The 26,274-nt window shown below is 43.9% G+C and overlaps 1 protein-coding gene across 7 annotated transcripts in view; it reads left to right on the top strand.

Moving 5' to 3' along the window:
* The window catches only part of HIPK2 (homeodomain interacting protein kinase 2), a 181,730-nt gene that overhangs the window by 60,567 nt on the left and 94,889 nt on the right, over positions 1-26,274 (top strand). For 3 of the 7 annotated variants that reach the window (XM_073323001.1, XM_073322953.1, XM_073322994.1), the window contains exons 1-2: positions 3,943-4,024; positions 4,705-5,800. In XM_073323001.1, coding sequence (XP_073179102.1) covers positions 3,979-4,024; positions 4,705-5,800 — 1,142 coding nt within the window. In that variant the 5' untranslated portion in view covers positions 3,943-3,978. Of the gene's footprint in view, positions 1-2,225; positions 2,247-3,942; positions 4,025-4,704; positions 5,801-26,274 lie in introns of those variants that run through there. The other 4 variants (XM_073322961.1, XM_073322967.1, XM_073322985.1 and 1 more) reach the window with 2 other exon arrangements.

The following is a 26,274-nucleotide window of genomic DNA, read 5'->3' as shown; positions in this document are numbered from 1 at the left end:
CTATGCACTGAAATGTAAGTACAATATTTATATTCCAGTTGATTTATTTAATAATTATGTGGTAAAAAAGAGAAAGTAAGCAATTTGTCAGTAATAGTGTGCTGTGACACTTCTGTATTTTTATGTCTGATTTTGCAAGCAAGTAGTTATTAAGTGAGGTGAAACTTGGGAGTATGCAAGACAAATAAGACTCCTGAAAGGGGTACAGTAGTCTCTCAAGCCACTGTTCCAGTGAATGTTGTGCCTCATGGAGAGTGAAAGGTGCTGGACTGACAATGCTAGAGTTCAAAGCCCTCTATTTAGCCAGAAGGCAAGTACAGTGTAGGCAGCCACAGTTCTTTGTCCACAGCCTTTATCAGAGGGATGTGTTCTTGTGGTGACAGGATAGTTCAGTCTTTATGCTCATTCTGTGTTTGTTCTCTCTGTAGAGACTACAAAGAAGGGTGTCTGGTGCAGAGGGATTTTTAAATGTGGATCTGTCTCCAGGAAAACTGGACTGAGATCACCAACTTATTTCACTAAGGGGCATAGACAGTGATCTGACATCAGCAATTTTTCAGTGACCGCTAATCCTGGTTGGTATCAGGACAGATCCTCAGAGGATGTAAAATGGCATATGCCAATTTACACTAACTGGGGATCCGGCCCTTAATGATGGCTATTAATTACAGTAGCACCTAGATCAGGGTTTCTGAACCCATGGGTCACAACCCAGAATTGGCTCACCAGAATTTGTCAAAGGGTTCCATGGGAGTCCTGGGGGTGGGGTGTCAGTAGAGTGACCAGATAGCAAGTGTGAAAAATTGAGACAGAGGGTGGGGGGTAATAGACATCTATGTAAGAAAAAGCCCCAAATATCTGGACTGTCCCTATAAAATCGGGACATCTGGTCACCCTAGGTGTCGGGTCCTGCCCTGGGAGAGGGGAGGCCTATGCGGCTTATAGAACACACCCCACACTACTCCTGCAGCTCCAGTCTCTTGGGGCTGGTTGGGCTCAGCTCCCTGCTTCAGGTGTTGCAACCTGGTGCAGAGGGTCACAGTGCTGCTCAGTTTGGCCCAGCTGTCCCTCCATCATGATGATGGCAGTGGCGTAGCAAGGTGGAAAAAACAGGGGGAGCGGAAATAAAAAAAGGCTCACCTGGAGGCGCTCTGGGTCTCCAGCAGCCCTTCGGCGTCGGGTCCTTCACTCGCTACGCAGGGGTAGGGGGGAAGGTCCAAATTGGAGTGAGTAGCTCTGTGCCCCATGTGGCAGGGCAGGTCACAGCACCACTCACATAAATTTGGCCTGGGGACTCCTCATCCACCAGGCCAAACCTGAGTGGCACTGTGACCCTAGAGGTTGCAATGTTTGGAGCAGGGAGCTGAGCCCAGACAGCCCTGCAGGATAGGGATAGGAGATGCCACTATAGTACACACGGTGTACTTATTTAGCATTTATTACATCAATGTGTATATTATTTATCGTGGGTAAGAAATAGTTAGTAAGCAAAATGTTTTTTTGCACTAAAGCTATTCACTGGGTTATGAGAGGCCCCAATGGTTCCTGAGCCCAAAAAGGTTAAGAACCACTGACCTAGATAATTACAGCTGTTGTGCTGTGTATCGGTGGCTTTAATTTTGGGGTGACTAGATCATTTAAAGTTATTTTTAGAGCTATCTCTTATGGCTCTCTCCCCTTTTTTGTGTCAGGTTTTTTAACCTTAGGGATGGTAAGCAAGCAAACTGGAATGAAAGCCATAAAGCTATAAATTACACCTCTACTAGATCCACAATATGTTACCAATTACCTCTGCTTCATTATTCATGTCCCGGGGGAAAACATGCATCCAACCACCCCACAACCCCAGAAAGGTCAGTACTAGAATGAACACTGTGACGCTTTTTAATTAGTGGAAAAACAAACATCGCCTCTGCCTCACATATGATATTGGTGTCCAGGATGACAAGTTGAGTAATTTTGCTGCAGTTCTCTGAGCTCATTGCGTACCACAGGCTAAGTCATTCATAGCAACATTGTCACCCTCTGGAAAGTAGGGAGGAAAGCAGGCGCTGTGGGAGAAGGGTTGAAAGATCCCAGGAGACTGAGTAACAGGGACCTTGGAGGTTGTTTTTTTTATACAAGTGTCAGCAAACAGTGTAGAAAATCACATTAAAGCTAGGGGTCACATCGGTAGACTACAGCAATCTGTACTGCTTCATCGCTGGAGGTTACAGGAGCTTTACACAGCAGGTTTTGGTGTTGGGGTGGGTGTTCCCCTTGTCCTGATTACGTTTCTTTGACTCTGCTCTATCTTTAAAAGCTGCTTGGGGCAGCAGGGCTGAATAGAGGGATTCTGGAGCAAAGTGGAGTGCTCAGCCTGCTAGCAGGGGTGGAAGTGACTTAAAAGTCTTACTAGTACGGGGGCCTGGCCCTGGGCCTCAGAAGGGGCAGGGCCTTGGGCCGAAGGGGCAGGGCCTCGGGCAGAAGGGACAGGTCTGTGGGTCAGCCTCCCCCAGCCAACCCTTTGGGAGGGCAGGGGGCCTTATCGTTGGCTGTATACAGGCCTGTACCGGCAGCCACTTCTTACTGGTACACCGTACCAGCCCACTTTCACCTCTGCGTGCTGGTGATTTACATGCAATTACACCGAATGCACTTTCAGCTCACCTCAGCTATTTCATAAGAGGTTCCTGGTTTCTGGCTCCTGGGAATTAACTGAAAGATTTGTGTATGTGTTTGCTTAACTGCGTTCTTTTCTCTGTGCTAATCAGCTTTGAAACTAGGAAGTAACTATATATGTAGCTACATATATATATATATATATATATATACACACACAAACATAAAAGTATTTTAGAACATAGCAACACACCTGGGAATGGGCTAGAAGAGAGCTGGTTTCTCTCAGCAATTATGAGGAGAAAAAGCTGAGCTTTGTGCACTCTTAATTCCCCCCTGCCTGGGAGGATGCTTCAGGTCATCTGTGTATGTGTTGATTTTGTTGTATTTTTGTAAATGAAACATTCAGCCTTCAAATATTTTCCTTTTAAATTTAAAACAAGTCAAGGTATGTTTTCTCTTAAAAATTCAGTGATGGTGGAAGATCAGAATACTATTTTTTTCCCCCTCCACTGTCAGTCTTGGGGTTTATTACAAAACAAAGATTTGCAACGCTTGCTGAGAAAGGGCATGGCTTTCTGCCTTAACTCACTCCTAGTGTCGGGCTTCTTAAATACAAATCCACACTCAGCTTTGTGCGATTCACTAATTCTTCTTGCCAGCCCTATAGTCTCTACACTGGAGGAGAAACCTGGGAGAAGTTCTGTACTTGGTCTTCCACCTTCTATGGATCTCTGGTGGGTTCCCACATTTGTGCCTTTCTAACCACAAGGTTTTGCTTGGATTTTTTAAGTACCTGGGTAATTAGTTCTGTTTTGTTGTTTGTATAAATATCTACAGACTGTTAAGAATTTTTAGATTCAAAGAAAAAGATTGCAGGAAAATAATTTATGTCTTTTTTAAAATTTTGCATTAATTTAGAGCTAGATTCTGCTGCTCTCTTACTCATGCCAAATGTTACCTTATTCCAAGAATTGTCCTTTTAACTTTCAGCAGGATCTACTTTCCAGCTATGGTACTACTCACTATGAATGTGAATGGAAAAATGTGGCCCATTGTGATTTATGAAACCAAGGGAACTGACAGCAGGAGCTAAGGCTAATCTTTGCATAATACCTGTTTTCACTATCCATAAATGCTGACAAGCATTATGCAAGATTCCCACATACAGTTCTGGCAAGGGACTTCAATTATGACTTGAAACATCACCAGCTATTCCAGTTCTGGGTCCACAAACTTCTCTGTCAGCACACCTCAATTCTGACTTTCAACACCTCTTCCTATTCCCATCCTGGACTTCTGCTGAGCAGAAAACATGAACTGTACGGTGGTTTTATGTGTACAGAAAGAGGACTTGAATGAGACCCCACCCAAACGATGTCATGTATGACATACATCAGGGATTGGACTTTGGTCCGCAGAGGTAAAAGACTATTTCAGTATCCCACTACACCATCTCTCCATCAATGTCAAGGCCTTGTCTATACTACGGGGGGCGGGGAAGAGATTGATCTAAGTTACACAACTTCAGCTACATGAATAATGTAGCTGAAGTCAACATACTTAGATCTACTTACCACGGGGTCCACACTATGCTATGTCGACAGGAGATGCTCTCCCGTCAACTCCCCTTGTGCTTCTCGTTCAGGTGGAGTACAGGAATCGATGGGAGAGTAATCTGTCGTTGATTTAGCGGGTCTTCACTAGACCCGCTAAATCAACTGCTGATGCATTGATTGCCGTGTATCATCCCCCGGTAAGTGTAGACAAGCCCTAAGTTGTTGCTGGAGACAATGGGACCAGAAGGATGTTTAGTCGCAAAAGGTAAACCTAATCCTTAGATTACTGATATTAAAAAAATAGAGAGGGAGACTAATGGTCACTATTAATATATATGATTCAGTTAGTGCTGACTCTTTGTTTTACTGTACTGCACTTTATTTGCAATGGATACGTCTCTCGGTCTGTAAGAGCCTGGTCATTCTCCAGCTGTTCCTGAGGTTTCCCTCCCCATCATTCCATTTTCCCTTATTGCAACTGAAATGAATAAAAAGCTGGGGAAGAAATCTTGACACTGTTGTTTCTTTAAATGTTATCTTGCAGGTATGGCCTCGCATGTGCAAGTTTTCTCCCCTCACACCCTTCAGTCAAGTGCCTTCTGTAGTGTGAAGAAACTGAAAGTGGAACCGAGTTCTAACTGGGATATGACTGGGTACGGCACACATAGCAAAGTCTACAGCCAGACCAAGAACGTGCAGTCCTCCCAAGCAGCAGCAGCAGCAGTCAACGCCTCCCTCCAGATTCCCAACCCCAGTATCCCTTACGAACAGACCATCATCTTTCCAGCAAGCACGGGGCACATCGTGGTGACATCTGCCAGCAGCACTTCTGGTGTCGTTGCAGTGTCTGGGCAAGCATTGGGTGGACCTCACAACCTGATGCGTCGAAGCACTGTGAGCCTTCTGGACACCTACCAAAAATGTGGACTTAAGCGCAAGAGCGAGGAAATTGAGAACACAAGCAGTGTGCAGATAATTGAAGAGCATCCACCAATGATTCAGAACAATGCCAGTGGGGCCACAGTAGCTACTGCCACTACATCCACTGCCACATCCAAAAACAGTGGCTCCAACAGCGAAGGGGATTACCAGCTGGTACAACATGAAGTGCTGTGTTCTATGACCAACACATATGAAGTATTAGAATTTCTTGGCCGGGGAACCTTTGGGCAAGTGGTCAAATGCTGGAAACGTGGCACTAATGAGATTGTAGCTATCAAGATCCTGAAGAACCATCCTTCCTATGCCCGACAAGGTCAGATTGAAGTGAGCATCCTGGCCCGGTTGAGTACGGAAAGTGCAGATGACTACAACTTTGTCCGAGCCTATGAGTGCTTCCAGCACAAAAATCACACTTGCTTGGTCTTTGAAATGTTGGAGCAGAACCTCTATGATTTTCTAAAGCAAAACAAATTCAGTCCTTTGCCCCTTAAGTATATCCGGCCAATCCTCCAGCAGGTAGCAACAGCCCTAATGAAGCTGAAAAGCTTGGGACTGATTCACGCAGATCTCAAGCCAGAGAACATCATGTTGGTAGACCCATCCCGACAACCATACAGGGTCAAGGTCATAGACTTTGGTTCAGCTAGTCACGTGTCTAAGGCTGTGTGTTCAACCTACCTTCAATCCAGATATTACAGGTAAGAGAGTTGTGTCAAATAATGTCAAGGAAGATGTTTTTTTCTGGAAGATCCTATAAAAACCTCTATGGTCAGCTGTTTTTTCTTGCCATCTTTTGTATCTGTACTGAATGCTGAATTGTGATGGCTAGACTCTCATGATGGGTTGTATGTCCATTGCCAAAATGAAAGAAAAGTAATTTAACATCTTGGGGTGATGTCCATTAAAAGCCATTGTTAATTTGCAAATAACCTTCAAAAATTGACTGATTAAAAAAGGAGTTTGTCAATTAAAACTGACAAGATAATTTAGAAAAGCATCCCTTCTCCCTCCCCCCCGACTCCTGAGTCTGATTCCACAGTGTGAGCTAGATCCTCGGAGTTGTTGAGTTGGTGCATTTTCCTGCAAAGTCAATGCAAGCTTCAGCGACTTGAATTTTAAAAGTTTTTTTTATCCGTAAACAATGAATTAACATTTTAAATATAAATAACCAGATTTACAGGCTTCTTTGTATGGCTGAAATGATGGACTTTATAAAAATGATGTGCAACCATATAAAGAAGTTGTACAAATCTAACAGTTGCCTTGAAATAGTAGTTTTCCAGGCTGTGGGCCTGATGCAAAACCCATTGGAGTCCACAGTCAGAGTCACATTGACTGCAGTGGGCTGTGGGTCAGGCCGTACCGGAACACATTTTAGTATATAACTTTGTTTTAATGGTAATTTATTTTCAGTGTTTGAAATTTACTCAGTGTGACAATCTGTACACTTATGTTCACCCCTTTTACAAGACTATGATACATTTTGTACAGAGTATGCCTTGTGAGGTATCATTTGAAAACTCATAATTTGCTGATCATTATTGTCCTGATAAAATATTTGTGGCAACATTGTATGTAAAGTTATAAAATTCTACTACAGAACGTTACTGAGATGTTCCGATTTTAGAAAAGCAGGCACAGACCAGTTCCTCAAAGACCAAAGGCAAACTGATGCCTCAGCCAGGTGTCAACAAAATCAAATAGACTATCATCCAGTTAAGAGGCCACTCTTCAGCAGGAAAAAGGGTGTGAGTGAGAAATTTACATTTTGGAAAAGAAACTGCTAGAAGTTCTTGTCCCCACAGACTTTCTCTTTCTTGAGCCCCAGGCTGGAGAATGATGGGACACAGCAGTTCATCTGTCCAGATTGTACCCTGGGTAATGTCACAGCCAAGTAGGAAGGATGAATGAGTATTGTCCATATTTCTGGGTGGGGTTGAGACTGGCATCCTGGCTAAGGTTTATTGTTCTCCATTCATTGTACTTTTTACCCTTTAACCACAGGCAGGTGCTGTCTTAGGGTGAAATTCAGAATTGTACAGAGGGCACACCCAAGTTGCATGTACCATTTAAGTTCTGCTTAAGTCTGTAATATAGGGCTTTGGTAGTACCTAATCCTTGTGCATAGAGAGGAAAGAGGGTTAGGGCACTAGCCTCGCACTTGGGAGACCAGGATTCAATTCCTTGTTCCAGAACAGACTGCCTGTTTGCCCTTTAGCCTTTTTGTCCCTCAGTTCCCCAATCTGTAAAAATTTAGGATAATAGTTTTCAGAGTAGCAGCTGTGTTAGTCTGTATTCGCAAAAAGAAAAGGAGTACTTGTGGCACCTTAGAGACTAACAAATTTATTTGAGCATATATATAAATTTGTTAGTCTCTAAGGTGCCACAAGTACTCCTTTTCTTTTTAGGATAATAGTATTTCCCTACCTGACAAGGGGGTTAGGAGGATAAAGATTGCTAAAGATTGTGAAGTGCTGTGAGATATATGGATAAAAAGTGCTACATAAGAGGTAGGTATTATTTGTGCAGCCCCATTGGGGTGAATTTCATCCTTGGAGTGTGTCTTAACTCAAGGATGCAAAGCTTCCTGTGCAGATATATTCTCTCTCAAGAACCTTCCTATTGTCCCAGCCGCTTAGACCCAGAGCATTCCAAGGCTTTAGAACTGTGGCACCTCTGCTCGAAACAAAGAGAGAATTAGTTTACAGATGACAGCTGCATTTAGACATTTTCGGGAATTGTCTCTGTTGTCATAAGTCTCTGAAACAGCAGCGGTACAGTGGTATGGTGACTTCTTGAAATGATGATGACTTCCGTGAAATGATAACTTGTTGATAACTGATTTGATCAAAATCTGGCATGGCAGCATGCCTGGCTCATGGGTTAGATGCAATAGCTGTTTCTTGTGTAAAAGCAGATTAGTTGCTCCACTTCTAAAGAGGATGTTTATCTTTTACAACAGGAGGGCTTTTCAAACCCCTTCTCCCCCAAATAACTCAGCTTTCAGACACTACAGGCAAAGCCCAGCAGAGCTGGGAGGTGGGGAAGAGTTAATTTTCACAGTACCAGGAATTTTGACAGCTGTAACACTGCAGCAGCTGATTGTTATCTCTTTGTCCTTTCCTCTGAAGGAGGCCAAAAAAAGAGGGAAAAAAAGCCAGTTTATACCTCAGAAGAGGCTTAGTAAATGAAATATTCCACCTGATGACAGTCCCATCTTCCAGGGGAGACATGTTTCTGCTATAAATATGCAAAAGGTTTTAGGGTTGCAGTTACCTTGCTGGGTGGATGAAGAAAAATTATAATGATAATTCGGGCATTTTGTTGTCGAGTTATCTGCACTGGTGGCCCAGGTCCCAAGCTGAAAGACAGAAGGGACAGCTGGAATGAAATGTGAGATACAAAACAGAAATGAAAGAGAAAAATGGTTGGTTCTCAGTGACAGTCACAAAGTGCTTTTGTGACAGTCTCTGGGGAAGAAAAAAGCTTAATAACATTCTCTTATTATGCTTTGAAATTTTATTCCTGCCCAGACTGAAGCTGCAACTTGTTAGATAATAATTTCTACTCAACTAATTCCTCTCCTGATTTCCATTCCTGATGCGAGGGGGAAAGGACAGTAGTTCATTAAAAAAAAAGTATTTGGGATGAATTACATCGGCAGGGGGCTGCTGATGAAGCTAAATTCAAATAATGGACAAAATTCATATTATTCTTCCTTATGTTCTTATTGGGGCGGGGGGATAGCAGAAAATAAAGGCCTGCTTTATTCCAAAGAGAGGCATTTTCGTACTGGGGTATACATGTTGAATAATAAATCCATTTAATTGATTTTCTTGCCATGGCTATATAAGAAGTGATGGAATGACAAGCCAGGTGCTTGGCTGGCTGGTTCTTGCTCACATGCTCAGGGCCTAACTGTTTGCTATAGGAAAGGAATTCTCCTCCAGGACAGATTGGCAGTGATCTCCAGGGTTTTCCGCCTTCTTCTGCAGCATGTGGGTGCGGGTCTCTTGCCACGATTTTCTGGGTATCTCTCACTTAATCATTTTCCTGCCTTTGTGAGGGCCTTGAGCATTGGTGCATCTTGGTCCCCCCTATTCTCTGCTTGGGTTGTCTGCAGGAGCCTCCCCAAGCACCGGCTCTGCAGCTCCCATTGGCTGGAAACACTGCCAAGGAGCCAAAGGGACATGAAAGAAAGAAAGAAAGAAAGAAAGAAAGAAAGAAAGAAAGAAAGAAAGAAAGAAAGAAAGAAAGAAAGAAAGAAAGAAAGAAAGAAAGAAAGAAAGAAAGAAAGAAAGAGGCAAGATGTCCGCTGTCTCCCCCTCAACCCCCCCATCCTGTGTGCTGGAAGCTATATCTAAGCGGTTGACACTACCGGTTCATTAGTATAAGCCCAGACACCTGATGGTTTCATAGCCAAAGAGCAGTTACACTTGTATCCTTTTTTTTCCCCCTAAATCACTGATCAGCCATTCAGGGACAATCCCACTTAGTTCTAATTTAGTTGTAAGCCTTTTACAGTAGCCTTTTCACCCCAGGCAGAGATTCTGTCAGTGTTGTGGTCAAAGATATAAGTGAAAAGGGGAATGCAGTGTGGTGAGGAGGAGACTTTTTTCTCCCCCACTTCTTCACTGCGATATAAATCATGCCCATTTCAATCAGAGCAATACGCATCCTGTATCACTCCTACCCTGCCTGATGCCTAAATGGTATATAAAATGGCACCTGTGGATGTGACTGGGTGCTGCTTTAACTTTCTAATAGAAATAGTTCCTAACCTGCATCCCAATAACCAGGGGCTCTGTTCTTGCCAAGTATCGCAAGCTAAGGAGGTTTGGGTCTGACCAATGAATGTTCAAAGAGAAGGTTAAGTGATGACTTGATCCTAATCTATAAGTACCTACGGTGGGAACAGAAATATGACCAGAGAAAGCTCTGTAGTCTAGCCGACAAAGGTATAACAAGACCCAATGGCTGAAGCTGAATCTAGACAAATTCAGACTAGAAATAAGGTGCACATTTTTAGCAGTGAGGGTAATTGATCACTGGAACAACTTTTCACTGCAGAGGTGGCTATATTTCACTTGTGGGGGAAATAATCACTTTATGAAGTATATATACATATATATAATATATATATATATAAAATGCATAACATGCTTTGCAATCATTTAGGAGGCAGAATACTACAAATGTAAGATTATGACTATCACTCTGCCCTACAAACAAATAAAAATAATTGGAATGCTTTGTTTTAAAAGCATTCAGAATGTACTGTAAGTGGCCAGGGCGTTGGATGCTTATGTTGGAGGTAAGTGGGAAATCCTGAAATATCCAGGCTGTTGAGAATGAGATTTGTGAGCACTTTGGAAAGATGGTTTCATTGTTGCCACTATTTCAGATGCTGCAGAGAAATGTATAGATATTGCGTGCAAAGCTTTCCTGCCGTGTCTGGTAATACTAGCGATTTGATACTACACACTTATTGGCTGACAAATTTCTAGACTATTTTAGTGGGTAAATGACTCTCTGGCTATTTTACAAGTTTCTTTTGCCTGAATTTGTTAGATTAGCCAGGTAAACGTTAGTATTTGTGATGGCGAGAACTGGACATAGTGTTTCCTGACCCTTAGTTCTGTTAAAGCCCCTTATTCCTGTCCTGCCACAACTTGTGCTCCTCCAATCTCCTCAAATGGCAAAGCTAATGCACTTAACTTGTAAAACCTTCTGCAATTCTGAGCTTCCACACTTCTCTCCAAACATACCTCCAATTTAGATCTGATGCACCTTCTGCTTTTCCATCAGCGGAATCCACATAGCTCTCTCCCAGTGTGCTTCAATCCTTCTCTGCTTTGCCTGTCAGGTATGTCTCTGAGGTCCAGACTGTCAATTGTGCAAGATTACCTGATGGTTTTGAGAGGATGTTCCCTCTCTGGACTAGAATGAAACCACCAAGTTCATCACTGGTAATCTAAGGTCACAAAGCCTCCCTGAACTAAATGCACAGTGCATAAACTCACTACCTACAGGGCACACTTCCTACTCCTCCACTAAGGTGCCCGTCTCACTGCTGCGTCATTGAATTTTCTTTGTGAGCATTTGTTTTCAGGTCCTCACTTTAAAAAGTGAGAAGCCTGAAGAGCCATTTATCCAGCTCTGAAGGGATTAGGAAGGCCATACATTCTGTACCCTTTGGCTAGCTCCAGGGGCTCATTTCAGAGCCGGCCAGCCTGCTTTCCTGCTTTTCAGAGCTGGACAGCCTGGCCTTTTTAATTTTTGTTGAACTTGTGAGTATGAAGTGAAGGGCCGTCGAAGTTCTTCCATGAAAATCATTTCCATAATCCCATTTACCAGCATTTTATTGCAAGCTGATGGGCACACTGGCATGCAGATGTGCTCCTAGATACAGGACTGTAGACATCTTCCTTTCTGTATTGACATGAATGGTCCCCTCATCTTTCCATGCTGGTCTCTAACACTCCCTAGTCTCCATCCCAGTGGGTTGGTTGTGATATAAAGGTACTTTGGATTATAGAGTGTAGCAGAGACAATACAGACCAATACTGGATTTTATAAAGGGCAGTGCAAGACTGGAGTTCCTATTCGCGGTTGGTAAAGTCTGGTCTATTTAATTTCTCCTCCCATTTCAGGGATACAGAAATGTCAGGTTTCATGCAGTGACTTTTGGGTGCCACAGTATTGCAGAACAGCGGGTACATTTTAGAAGACTTGTGGGGTGGAGAGGGAACAAATATCCCATTTGAAACAATTCTGCATCGATACCAGACACGTACCAAGGAGGCTGGAGTTTGGATTTGCTTTTGCAGAACAAAAGCTCAGCTGAGGAAGTTTTGCAAAACCAATACCAAGGTTAGCTTAATCTTGGTTCCATTTTATCTAAACCACCAAAGTTGGGAGGGAAATTGAGGTTCCAGCTTGAAAGCTTTTGGCTTTTTCACAACACTTGATGGCCAAGCCAGGATGGCTTTGGTTTTGCAAAACCAAAGCAGGAGTGGTTCTAAGCCAGGTTCCATTTTATCTAGATGACCACAAAATGGGGATGAAAAGTCAGTGGAGCTCCCACAGAGCTCTGAACAGAGGTTATGTACTGTGTATATGCTAAATTTACCCTCTTCCTGGGATTTGGTTTTATTTAGAATAACAAAACTTAGACCTCACCCTAAGCTTTCTCATCAAGCCTGGCTGTCCCTAGGGTTTTCCCTGCAAAACCTCCTCTGTTACACTCCTAGTTCCCTCCACTGAGAGAGAGACATTCCAGGTCCTCTTTTGTCCTGTTGAAGTTAACAAGTGACCCCTTTCTGTATGACTGAGAAGTAATTACACTGCATCTCTCAGTCTGGGGCAGGCTCCTGACGTCAGGATGCCTTGACTAAGAAGCCTGGCATCCATCCTTATGCAGCGTCTTAAAGGCTGCTGTTCGGTTCCAGGGAAGTTCAAGAAAAGGTAGTTTATGTATTTATTAACTAAATGTATAAAATATGTCCAGTTATGCATATCACAAGATACACAATATTAATAATAATAAAACACACTATTGTGTAGAAGAAAACAGAGGGGCACTTCTCAGAACACTGCTGATCCAAATAGAGATACTTCTCATCCAAACATCCCAACCCAAGCCCCTAAAGCCTGAGGAAAGAGAGTAGTCTTGTGCTTTGCCCTAAAGGTTAATCCAGGCTTATTTCTGAGCTGAAGAAGAAATGAATTCCAGAACTGAGGGCCCTCTACTTAGAATGCTGTATCTAATGGTCCCTAAGGCAATGGATACACAGAGGTCTTCCAAGGGGTACATCAACTCATCTAGATATTTGCCTTGTTTTACAACAGGCTATAAAAAAAGCTCTAGCGAAGTCAGTACAAACTAAAATTTCATACAATGACTTGTTTATACTGCTCTATGTACTATACACTGAAATGGAAGTACAATATTTATATTCCAATTGGTTTATTTTATAATTATATGGTAAAAATTAGAAAGTCAGCACTTTTTCAGTAATAGTGTGCTGTGACACTTCTGTATTTTTATGTCTGATTTTGTAAGCAGGTAGTTTTTAAGTGAAGTGAAACGTGGGGGTAGGCAAGACAAATCAGACTCCTGAAAGGGGTACAGTAGTCTGGAAAGGTTGAGAGCCACTGTTCTAGGTGACTAAATCTGGGGCCTCTTAGATAAAACACCCCAGCACATCTCGGCTTTCTGGCAGCTCATGGAGAGAGAGCCAGACCCCAGAGCAAAGTCAAAAGCTTGAATTGTACCAAGAAACAAACAAAAAGACAGCATAGTGGTTAGAAGACAGGTCTACTATGTTCCCAATGGCTAATACTGCTGTTGAGGTGAGCAGGCTCATTCTACAGCGGCTGTAGATTCCAAACATTGCAATAATCCAAGGAGGCACAAAGGCATGGTTCACAGATCCAAGAGGAAAGGTTGCAGACATCCCATTGCACACTCAGATGAAAAAAGATTTTTGCCACCAAAGTCACCAGAGGAGGAACCAGAGACCCAAAAGCACTGTATAGTCTGGGCTTTAGCCCATCTGTTATCTATACCTTGTATTTTCTGTATTTCTTTCCCATTGTTCTTCACTGCTAGGGTTATTTGCATTAAAAAGGATGTTTGTTTCTGAAGAGTTCATAATTTCCAGCTGCTTCTCTCCCTGACCTGAAGTCATAATCCCTGCAAGTTAGGGGCATCACAATTGGTTAATATGGAAATGGACAGAATTTCCAGAGTGACAAACAGAGGTGGATTATGACTTCAGGTGTTGGAATAAGCAGCAGGAGCAGAGGAATTTCTAAGCAAAGATCCTGTTTTTATGAAAATGGCCATTGTACAAAAGAACAATCAAAATACAGAAAATAAGAGAAATGCAAATTTGTTTCTAAAAAAAGGAATGTTTTCCCAAAGCATCAGCAGCTCTTCAAGTGTGCCAGTGATTCGCCATTATAGCAGGTGCAAAGCTTTAAAACAAGCAGTGCCTTCTGAAATATACCTTCCCACAGCTTTCAAATGTATCTATGTATGGCTCCTTTAAATGGTCAGATGTTTTTGTGGTTCAGGCAGTGGACTGGGCCTCAGAATTCAGTTCCCAGCTCTGACTTAGATTGCCCGAGGGACCTTGGGCAAGTCACTTCATCTCTCTGTGCCACAGATCCACAATTGTAAAATGCTGGATAATAACATTTCCATTCTCCCACCCTTTGTCTGTCTTGTCTACTTAGATTTTAAACTCTCTGGGCAGGAACTTTCTCTTTCTGTGTGTTTGTACAGTGCCTAGCACAATGGGGCCCCAACCCTGGGCAGGACACTACCATTACACAAATAAATGTAGGGATTATTGGGTGATATAGGGAGATTCTGTGCCTGGATCAGGGTGATTAATGCAGCAGCCTCTGGTAATGGTATCATTTCAGAGCAGAGGTACTTATCCTGGCAAACCTACATGGCCACCTTTGTATTCAGTGGCGTTGCAGAGCCCCAAAATAATTACAGAGTAACATCTTGCCATTATATTATGACATCTGCATCACTGTGATACAGCGCCATATTCTGAGCTGCTGCCATGCTACCTTGTAACATCAGGACATAGCATCACAATTGTTTTGTGCATTGGCATGAGGCAGGGTGAGGATCCACCCTTGTGAATGGCATCTTTGCTGACTGCCAGACCTGGGGAAAAACAGTAAACAAAAAGCCCCATGCATCCCAGTTTTGAAACAAAATACTTTGGCAGTGTCTACGCACCTCTGGTATCCACTTTCCACAGATATCCTAGCAAATGAGTTTCCTGGCAGGAATGATTCCAGATTTTAAGGTCTGTTGAGGAGGAACCACAGAAAGCCAGTGCTGACTATGTAGACAATTTTGCATTGGAAATGTGATTGTAAATTACACTTACCCAGTCAGGGAATAGGATTGTACTGTAGGGTATCACATCAAAACTAAGCAAGAGCTGACGTTTCAAAAATCCACAAGTATTATTCGCCAAAATGCGTTGGTGAATAATTTCAAACACCACATAAGTCGAGGAAAATTGTGATCTGATCAGATATCTTGTGAAAAGAAAAGAAGACAACCGTCAAATAAGCTTTGTTAGCAGTTTGCCCAGCTCCACTTACAGAAACCCAGGAGCTGGAGCACAAAGTGAATTACTCAGTGAATTATTCACCCAGGGTTGCATCGTAGTGCAAAACCTAGCATCCCTGCTTTTGCTGCCAAACTAGTTTTGGTAATGTGAGGAATGATCAGGATTTCAAGGTTACATACATTAGACTGAGCCACATTCCTTTCTGATATTCTGTCTCTGATATTACCACAAGAACAAGCAAGTCACGGGATTTCCTGCCTTCTGTTTTCTTCTTTCAAGCTCTGTAAGCACAAGTCTCTTCCTGGGTTGCAGCCTGATAAGGTGATATAAAATTCAAGGTCACTGTGCTATTTACTGTACCAGGGCAGGCCCTGAAATGGCTATAAAGAGTTTGTTTTATTTAGCAGCAGCTGTTTAAATAAAAAAGAAAAGGAAAGAAATCCAAACCATCCTGTTTCAGCCCTTGGCTGTGGTACTTTAGGTTATGTCTACACTACGTTGTAAACAGACTTGGGCTTGTGGAGTTGGTGTTTCCAAACCCATGCTCAAGCATTCACATTTCATTATAAACCTGGGCTTACAATTGCTAGACCAGGTCTCACAGGCATGCTGACGCATCCATACTGCACTACTCAGGCCTTCTGACTTGGATCTGCGGCTTGAGCTGCATCCTCATTGCAAAATGACAGGGCTTGGATCTGAGTCAAAGCAGGACTTAGGCTCTGACCCTTGCCCCTAGAAGGGTCCTAGGACCCAGGTTCTGAGTGCTTGCTGGCCCAAGTCAGACTGATTTGTATATGGACAGAAGGGAGGCTTGGGCTCAGACCTGAGTCAGAACCTGGCTTAGTATGCAGTGTAGACATACCCTTAAATTAGGGTTGCCAACTTCCTGATTGCAGAAAGCTGAACACCCTTGCCCCACCCCCTACCCCGTTGCCTCATCCCTGCTCTGCCCCTTCTGTGAGACCCCACCCCCTGTCACTCCAGGCCCTCTCCCTCCATTGCTTGCTGTCCCCCATCCTTGCTCACTTGCTGATTTTCGTTGGGCTGGCACAGGTGTTGGGGTGTGGGAAGGGGTACAGGCTCTGGGCTGGGGCCAGAAATGTGGGGTTCAGGGTGTAGTAGGGGGCTCTGGCTGAGGCAGGTGTTTGGGATGTGGGAGGAGCTTTGGGGTGAAGGCTCTGGGAGGGAGTTTGGTGCGGGAGGAGCTGGGGCCAAAGTGTTGGGGTACAGGAGGGGGTTCTGGGTGCAGGCTCTGAGCGGGTCCTGGAAGCAGCCAGCATGTTTCTCCAGCTCCTATGCAGAGGCGCGGACAGGCGGCTCTGTGTGCTGCCCCCATCCACAGGCACTGCCCCCACAGCTTCCATTGGCTGTGGTTCCCAGCCAATGGAAGCTGCAGAGCTGGTGCTCGGGGCGGGGACAGTGTGCGGAGACCCCGTGGCTGCCGCTGTGCATAGGAGCTGGAGGGATATGCCGGCTGCTTCCAGGAGCCACGTGGAACTGAGTAGGGAGCCTGCCAGCTCTGCGCCAACCAGACTTTTAATGACCTGGAGCTGCCAGGGTCTCTTTTCGACCAGGCATTCCGGTCGAAAACGGGACACCTGGCAACCCTACCTTAGCTTGCTGGTCCCTACTGGTGAGAGGTGTACTGCATGGTAGTAAAGATACTCATAAACCTCTGGTGGATTGGGAAGGAACACATTAAAATACACTGCAAGGTACTTTCTTATTCATTGTCATTTCCAAGTCACAGCACAATTAGCAGGGCCTAAACAGGAGCTGAGGTACGAGTTAGCTCTAAACTGACATGTGAGAGAACTTGAGTTTGATTTTCTCTCTTGGTCCCTCAGGCCCAGATCCTGAAAAGTATTTAGGTGCCTAACTCTTATTGAAATCAGTGGGAGTTAGAGGCCTAAATACCTTTCCATGGCTAGAAGCACTACAGTTTTCCATCTCCTCCCTGTCAGGTCACTCCTTTAGCATGGAAAAGGGGGAGAACGGAGAAAGGACTCATTTTCTCAGGCATTGTAACAGCGTGGTGGCAGCTGTTCTTTAGGAACAGCAGAGCATGGCAACCCACAAGCACTGCTCCAGGAAGAGGTGGCTGATGAAGGAGAAAGTGCAAAAATAACATGTCATTTCATGATTTTGTGTGTCATTTGCCACTTATTTCAACACTTGTGCCAGGTCATTGTGCTCACTGGCGATTGGCCACCGAGAACCACAATGAGCTGACGAACCATTGGCACTAGATCAGCACCCGAAGTGTGAAAATGAGATTAGTTACTAGGGAGACTCATCATCCATGCCTATTGAATAAAAAAGGCAGCACTAAGGACACCATTTACACAGGACTTCAATGGGTGTTTTGCCCAAATTGGGATTTGGTACCAAATGTTTAAATACATCAACCTGCACCTTAAGTGCCCCCTTTCCCTGCAACATTGCTCTCAGTAATCAAGAGCTGCATGTGTTATACAGAGGCAGGTGTATTAGACAAATCAGTACTTTGGTGAGGTCCATGTGTCCCCAGCACAGTGCAGTCGGGAACTAAATTACACTGGCCTTATGATAAAGAGCATCTGGAGTTGTGGATAGTATCTCCCACCTTACTGCTTAATAGGGGTGTTGCTAGGTAAGTGATTCGAGTTGGTTTATAAAAGGATTCAACAGAACAAGTAGAGGTAAATTACCGGAAGAGAACTTGGTCAATACATATATATAAAGAGGGTTAAAGAGTCACACCCTTCAGACTCCATCCAGACTGACTTTGGTGCCTAAAGTTTCTGCCTCAGTGCCTGCAAACTATTGCTGCACCTGTGATGCTTTAAATTGGTCCCAGCTGGAGGTAAAGGCAGCTGCCTGTCAGGAAGTAGCTAACAGCTGCAGTGTCTTTCTCCACGTCAAGCTGGAGGAAAAGAACATTCTCTATCAGGTGAGAGTTTCTACCTTGGCTGGGTCATACCTGTCTCTCTGCTTGATGTTAGTTGAGCTGTAGCTACTTAGTTAATTGTTTAAATTGGGAAATAGGGACAAAAAGTTTGCTGTTCCTTTTGGGGAAGGGTTGTGAGGAGTGAACTCTGTAGTGCTGTAAAAGAAAAAGGACACACAGGTACCCTATGATAAACATTCAGTGCAGACAGGGAATTAGAAATCAAAGAGGGATGTCTCTAGGGTCCTGGAGTGGGGAAGACACTTAGCAAGCAATTTTCCCCCTAGTATGTGGGTTCCTGAGAGCCTATCTTCCCTGGGTAAAAAGAAGTGTGGGGAGGAATTTAAGGCCAAATTTTACCACTCTTTTTCACTGTGAGTGGTTCATCACTCTGTGAATCATTTCAGTGGACTTACTTGTTAGATTTACCAGAACTCCTGGGTAAAGGACAGTGTGTAGTTGTTCTGTGACCAGATCAGGGAACAACTTGGGATGGGAGCTAGGCGAAATACTTTTAAATAGTAAATTTGTTTTAAAAAAAGCAATTGGGGGGCACTGAAACTATTCATGAATATGGGTTGAATTTGGCTAGTAGTTTTGTTGCTCCTCACACTCTTTCCCCCTCCCGCCCTGAAGTTTGAGAGCATTGAAATGTTTTGTTTAAACATTTTCAACACAAACTTTCAATATTTCTTTTTTGAATCAATATCTGAAGCATTTTGTTTGTCCTGAATAACATTTTTTTTTCATCTTGGTGAAGCTGCCCTGAAAAAAATCAGTTTGTGTTTGAAGCTGGTAATTATTTTTTCAGAGTTTTTTTGATGCAGACATCAAAGTGAAAAATCACCTATTCACTCAGCTCTACGTGGGACTCTCTTAGTTACGAATTGGTCCTTGGTCCAGTCGCTCTAGGGCAGAAGTAATCTGCATCAGACGCTTACTTGGCACAGCTTTCGGACCCATTTATGCCAGCTTGGTGATCCTGGCTGGTGTGTGGAGGGTTGAAGTCAATGTTCTGCCACTTCCCATTCCTGTGTGCCCTGCATCCAGTTCCAGGAGAGGGGGAGTAAAAGCTTTCTATGCATTGCTCCATCACATAAAACCCTTCACACCCTCAGAGCTGTTTCTCAAAGCAATTTTGTGGGGAGGATAGGAGCGGTCTTGATGTCTGAGAATTTACCTGAATCTTACTGAAGCAAACCTGAACCAAAAATTGTATGGTTCACATAGTCAGGTTAGTTCTTTCTCTTTATTCTGCCTTTTCACACATCTCTGCAATTCCTAGTTCTGAGTGGAAGCAGAAGTTCCAAAGTACAAGAAGGAATTTTTTTGTGCTGCTTCTAGCCTGAAGATCAGAGGTTCTCAGCAGATTCAGATGAATATCTAAAATGTGGAGTGCTCATCAGAACCCAAGCTCAGGCAGTTGGCTCACAAGGCACAGTGGGGGTTTTTTTGTTGTTTTTTTTTCTTGCTCTATTTAGAAAATAGGGAGAACGGGTGTGTGCTCCTGTAATTGATTCTAATGATAGTGCAGCTTTTGAGAACAAAAATCAGTAATGTTCCAGCTAAGTTTGATGGTGATCTTGTAATGAGCTGGCTGCTTGTGTTTTAACTCTTAGCTTGTCAATGGACTAAGCATAATTATTTTCTTTTCTTGATATACAACTCGTGCTTCTGTTAATAACATTTCCACATCTCTCTCACACACTATTTTTTTAAACTTGAGAAACTGTGATAGACTAGGATTGCCAAGTTTGTAATATCTAAAAACTGGACACTCCATCATGAATGCCAGAACCTCCCCTTCCCTGCTCCTTCCCCCACCCCAAGGATTCGCGCCTGGTTTGCCCCTTCTCCACTGCGGCCCTGACCCCCCCCCATTTGCTCCTCTTTTTTCCCTCTCCCTTCCTGCTCACTGCTTTTGCCCTTTTCCACCCCTCCCTGCATGGGTCAGGAGGGACTCACCTGCAGAGCCAGGGCTGGGAGCTGCAGCTGCCCAATGCAGGTAGGAGGTGGCCCCGGCTGAGTAGGGGCTAGCGCAGGTGATGACTTCGCCTTCCTCTGTAGCGTGGGGTACGGGTCACTTGCTGGAGGATTCTCTGCTCCTTGAAGTCTTTAAACTACAATTTGAGGACTTCAGTAGCACAGATATACGTGTGAGGTTTTTTGCAGGAGTGGTAGGTGAAATTCTATGGCCTGCGTTGTGCAGGAGGTCAGACTAGATGATCAGAATGGTCCCTTCTGACCTAAATATCTATGACTCTATCTATGAATCTATGACTCAGCGCCTTCCCCACCCACAGTAACCAGACTTTGGGTATCTGGTCAGTAGATCTGACCGGACATCATCAGGTCCCCTTTTTGACTGGACTTTCCCATCAAAAACCAGACACCTGGCAACCCTATGATGGACAAGTGAAGGTGGCCTCTCTTCATTTAGGGCAATCAAGGGACTGTCACAGCTATTTGTAAACTGTTGCTCCATTAGGAAAAAGTTATATATTTGTGTCTTTTTCCTCTTGACACAACAATAAACAGCATGAAGAAACCACATATATAGTTGTTTTTATTAACTGTGTTTATTAAATATACTATACACAAACATGGCAGGCCTAGCTGCATACATACTGCTGCTCTGACTGGTTTCTAGCAGCTTGTAAACACAGAACACTGAGTACCATCAGAGTGCTCACAAACTCTTTAAAGGGAGTTTACCCTGTTCCTATTCGCTACAACATTCTCTGTGACAAACTGTCTGGCGTGAGGCTCTGTGTCTGGGAGGGAGAGGAAGGGGTGAATAGAACTGGAGTGGAGTTGTGTGAATATATCTGATGGTGTTTACGTATGTGATTGTGAGGACTGGCGTGTACTTTTCTGTGTGAAAACTGTTACGGATGGTCTTTTAATCATGTTTAACAGGGTAAGCATTCAAATTTAAACTAGGTTTCAGAGTAACAGCCGTGTTAGTCTGTATTCGCAAAAAGAAAAGGAGTACTTGTGGCACCTTAGAGACTAACCAATTTATTTGAGCATAAGCTTTCGTGAGCTACAGCTCACTTCATCGGATGCATACCGTGGAAACTGCAGCAGACTTTATATATACACAGAGAATATGAAACAATACCTCCTCCCACCCCACTGTCCTGCTGGTAATAGCTTATCTAAAGTGATCATCAGGTGGGCCATTTCCAGCACAAATCCAGGTTTTCTCACCCTCCACCCCCCCACACAAATTCACTCTCCTGCTGGTGATAGCATTTAAATTTAAACTAGTTGCTGCTATTTACAACACTGAAGGCTATGGACACAGAGAAAACTTCTGGTGGAAAAGGAGAGTATTTGGTCTCTTAGACACAATAAATGACACTTTTTAAAAAGAGTATTTTGACTGCCCCTGGGGGACTAAAAAACATGGAATCCTCCGTCAAGAAGAAAATGGAGTGTTTCATTTTGAGTGTCACAAATGCTATTAAGAAAGACAGATTGGCTGATTTTTTCCAAGCCACCACACTAAGATGTGGATGATGAAATATTACAAGTTGATTTCAGCAGGCAAGAGGCTGGGGGGCGAAGTCCTCTATTAAAAATAAAAATATTCCCCATGAGATATAGTCCCCCTAGTTGCCAGAAAATAGCTGCTCTTGTTTGTTAGTACTGTCGATCAGTGAACCAGATTCATGGGATTGCGGGGGTACAAACAAAAGCAGAATTTGGCCATAGAGCAGTTTTACGAAGGTCTCCTGGAGACTCATTTGATACCCGATCTCTTCTTCGCAGATGCAGGAACGCGGGTCAAACAGTAATCTCAGTTACACTGACGTACCTCTGGAGAATCTCACTGAAGTCAATAGAGTTACTCCCAGTTTACTCCTCCTGTAAGTGGGGTCAGAAGCTGGTCCCATGTATATAATAATGAAGGAAGATAAAGAAAGATAATAAAACTGCATTCAGGACACATAATGTTATTAGTGCTGATATCATTTTCAGCAAACAATTGCTGTAATTACAGGTATCTTCCTTCCCCGCCTCCCCACCCCCCACCTTTTGTTTAACTTGTCTTCTCAGTTTTCTTATGGCCACAAAGGGACATAATATATATCACCGTGGGTTGTAACCCAGAACTGGGTCGTGGAATGGAAGGGACTGAGTCGCAGCAGCTCTGGTCAGCACCACTGACCAGGCTGTTAAAAGTCCCGTTGGCGGTGCTGCCCGGCTAAGGCAGGCTAGTCCCTACCTGTTCCGACACTGCGCTGCGCCCTGGAAGCGGCCAGCAGCAGGTCCAGTTCCTAGGTGGGGGGCCCACAGGACTCCATGCGCCGCCCCTGCCCTGAGCACTGCCTCCACACTCCCATTGGCCAGTTCCCGGCCAATGGGAGCTGGGGGGGCAGTGCCTGCAGGTGGGAGCCGCTTGTGTACCTCCGTCTAGGAGCCGGATCTGCTGCTGGCTGCTTCCGGGGGCAGCGCGATCCGCGGTGCCGGGAGAACAGGAAGCCTGCCGCTGCGCCACTTATGGGAACCACCAGAGGTAAGCCTGCACTCCAATCCCCTGCCCCAGGCCTGAGCCCCCTCCTGTATCCCAAACCCCTCATCCCCAGCCCAGAGCCTGCACCCAGAGTCCAGAGCCCTGACCCCCTCCCACACCCCAACCCACTGCCACAGCTCTGAGCCCCCCCAAACCCTGAATCCCTCATTCCCAGCCCCACCCCGCAGCTCTCACATCCGCACCCCAACCCTCTGTGCCAGGCCCTCCCAAACCCCTCATCCCCAGCTCTGTTGGGTTGCTGGCATCAACAATTCTCTTCAATTGTGTCGCCAGAAAAAAAAGTTTGAAAACCACTGATATATATGGACTAGCACCAAATTAGGTTTGCTGTATCATTTAGAAAAAGGTTTGTAGTCATGTTTTTGGCCGTTGGCAAAATTATAAGGGCTGTTCTTGAGAGTCTAAAAACAAAAAAAGCAAAAACCAAAAGAAAATGCAGCTTTTTTGACTGGCATAATCAGTAACCCTTCGAGTCTGATCTGTGTTGTTGGAAGTAAGGAGACACAATATCGGTACTAGAAAAGCCATAAAATGTCTGTGCATTTTTTGCAAAGTAATCAAAATCTTTCACTTATTATCTATATATTTATGTTCATATAAATACACAGTGGGTATGCTTAAAAAGTAATTCTGGTTTTAAAGCATTCCTGGTTCCCGCAATCTTCCCAGGTCTTAAAGGCCCCGATCCAGTGCAGCATTTACACACGTGCTTAACTTTAAGCATGCGAGTAACCCCGTTGGCTTCAAGAGCTGTGAATTAAAATTAAAGTATGTGCTTAAGTGCTATGTTGGGTGGGGGCCAAAATGAGGAATCCTGGTAATACATCTGAAATGTGTTCACTCTACGTATGTATACTGGATGTGCATATCTGTGTGCACGTAGATGGGTATTATCTTAAATAAAAACCTGTTTATTATGTTGTTTTTGCCAACTGGTGCCCAGACATAGTGCACAATCTTCCTGTCTGCTGTGCAAACACCCTGAGTATGTACTGCAGCAGAGTCTAGAACCTGCCTAGTGCATGGAAGCCCCTCTGACAAGGGAACTGACTGCAAGCTTCGCCCTGGTTCAGCTGACAGAAGCCGTGCAAAGCTGGTCCCAGCTATACATTGCATTTTGCACATGTTCCTATTTCTCAGTGTGATTTTCGTAGAGAGGCTGTTTTCTGGGAGGTCTGACACGGTGGTCAGGCTCTTTGAAGGGCAGATTTTTCCCTTAAACCAAAACAGAAGTTTGAGAGAGAAGCAGCAGGGGTACGGTGGGGAAGTGATAGGTCAGAGCAGAGGGAAACTGTAGAATGGCCATGCCCAGAGTTGCTGCTGATACGCCTACCAAGAATGCAGTATTCACAGCCCAGTTCTATGGGGTTGTCTTCTATCCGGGTTTCTGGAGAGAGTCACATCCATTTTAAGGGGTGTGATATTTATCAACCCTGGAGCTCTAGCATCTTCTAGACATATCTACAACTTTTACATTAGCCTTGGGCTACTGAATCTAGCATTCCCAGAAATGGATCACTGACCTAGAAATGGTTATTTTAAGTTGTGTAAGGACCCTAAACACCGAGAATAATTGCAATCCTTAATTCTGTGAAGGACAACAGTCTGGCAATTGGATGGGAGGGGGAGACTGGAGAGGGAGCTGCTTATTTTACTGCAGAAACCCCATCTGATTTTATCTGTTTGTCTCACTCAGGTGTATCAAAATAAATGGCTATCAGGGGCTAGTAGCATTGAGGGGTGGCTGGCTGGGGTCTTCTGGCCTGTGGGGCCATTTGTCATTCCCAGGTGACTTTTCTGGATGCCCACTTCTATTTCATTTCCCCTACTCCCATTTCAGATCCAGGCAGGTGTCATGTGTGTCTCCCTGTGGATGGATCAGAATTGTCATGCATTCCTTCATCACTTTGAGAGTAATGTGTGTTTTATCCTATTGGTTTATGTGGATTTAAATGTGTGCAGGACATACAGGATCATCATACTACTTGTTCCGGCTCTTCTCCCAACAGCAGACATAAGCTTTTTGTGATGGCATGGCTGGGCTGGGGTTAGATCACTTCATGCTTTGTAATGGCTAAAAGCCCTTATTACCAACAAGGAAAGGATGTGCATGTGTTTATGGGAGAAGAACCACAATGGAGTGGAAAGGACAGGGCAAGGGTTGCTGTGGCTTCTCAAGGGACCGCTAGATACATTGGGAATAATGGTGGCACAATGATTGCTGGGAAGGTGATGACACTGGGTCTGATCCTGCGGTCAGTGAAGTCAGCAGGCGTTTTACCATTGGTTTTGGTGGGAGCAGGATTCGGTCCTTACCCTGTAAATAACTTCTTGTTTCTCCTGCAGGCCAGTGACACTTCATCAACAACAGTGATAAAGACATTCATTGGGGATCAGGGAATATTTGATGGAATTTAGGGGGCGGGGGGAGACCTGTAATGTAGTTGTTCAGTCACAATAAGTATCTGAAATACTGCATTGGAACCTGATTATAAAATCCTTACTCACATCGGTGAGCAGTTACACACCTAAATAGTCCCATAGAATTCAGTGAGACTGATCATAAGAGTGATCGCTCTGCAGTGCATGTACAAGTTCACAATCTGATCCTCTGTATTTAACTGAGATACTCTAACAGTTGTATCAAATGTTATGTGTGTATCTTAGATACCTAATCTGCCAGGGTCCATGGTAAAATGTTGCTTTAATTAAGTATCCCCATGAATTGTTAGCCAGTATATGAAGATTGTGTGTGTATATAAAACAACTAACGTAACATAAACCAAAAGATCAAATGGTACTGCCTGAAAGAAAAAACACTGAATTGCTATCCAAAAGGTGCAGCCATTAGAGAATAATATTTTTTGTTTGCAATGCAGCTGGGTCTACAGATGCAGAAGGAAAGACCTCAGTGATCTGTGCAATGGCTTAGTTTGTTTAATTTGCTAAAACGAAGAGCTGAAAAGCAGACAGGGTCTTCGCAAATATTCAGAATGATTCTCTCTGCCTGTGTGTGTGTCTGTCTCTCTCTCTCTCTCTCTCTCTCTCTCTCTCTGTCTGTCTGCATGTGTACATGCTTCAAATGCAACTAATCTTAATTAAATGCTCCTGAATGCCTTCCGTTCCGCATCTCTTGTCTAAATGCTGGAGCACTCCTCTGCCACGGAGTTACTATTTGGATCTGGAAAATAAACCAGTAATTTAAAGTCAAACAGCTACATTTTATAGTGGATTTTTTTAGCTTTTCATCCTTTGTAACGAGCTCTTAGTAGCTTGAAAATGAGATTACTTTCCTTACTGACCTTAGTGTTTTTCTATCTACTTAGCAAATATTGCAGTTTGCTATGTTTCTAATGGTCAGAAGCCAATGTGACTTTTTAAAATTGGATTCTTTGTGTCTGCACAAGAAAATCAATGGTGTTATCTGGCATGTGCACAGAGCTGTGAATAGTGCGGAACCAGCAGGGGTTGCTTTCACAGAGGGGTGTGGGGAAAGTCATACCAAAATGATTGCTTTTTATTTTTACATTTAGTGACAAATGAGAGAGCATCTTGCTACTTTTAAATTTAAGGTTCAGGAAGCATTCT

The sequence above is a fragment of the Lepidochelys kempii genome, chromosome 1, assembly GCF_965140265.1.
Source record: "Lepidochelys kempii isolate rLepKem1 chromosome 1, rLepKem1.hap2, whole genome shotgun sequence".
NCBI classification, from domain to species: domain Eukaryota; kingdom Metazoa; phylum Chordata; order Testudines; family Cheloniidae; genus Lepidochelys; species Lepidochelys kempii.
Note: the sequence above shows the minus strand (reverse complement) of the source record. Positions and strands in the feature narration are given on the sequence as shown.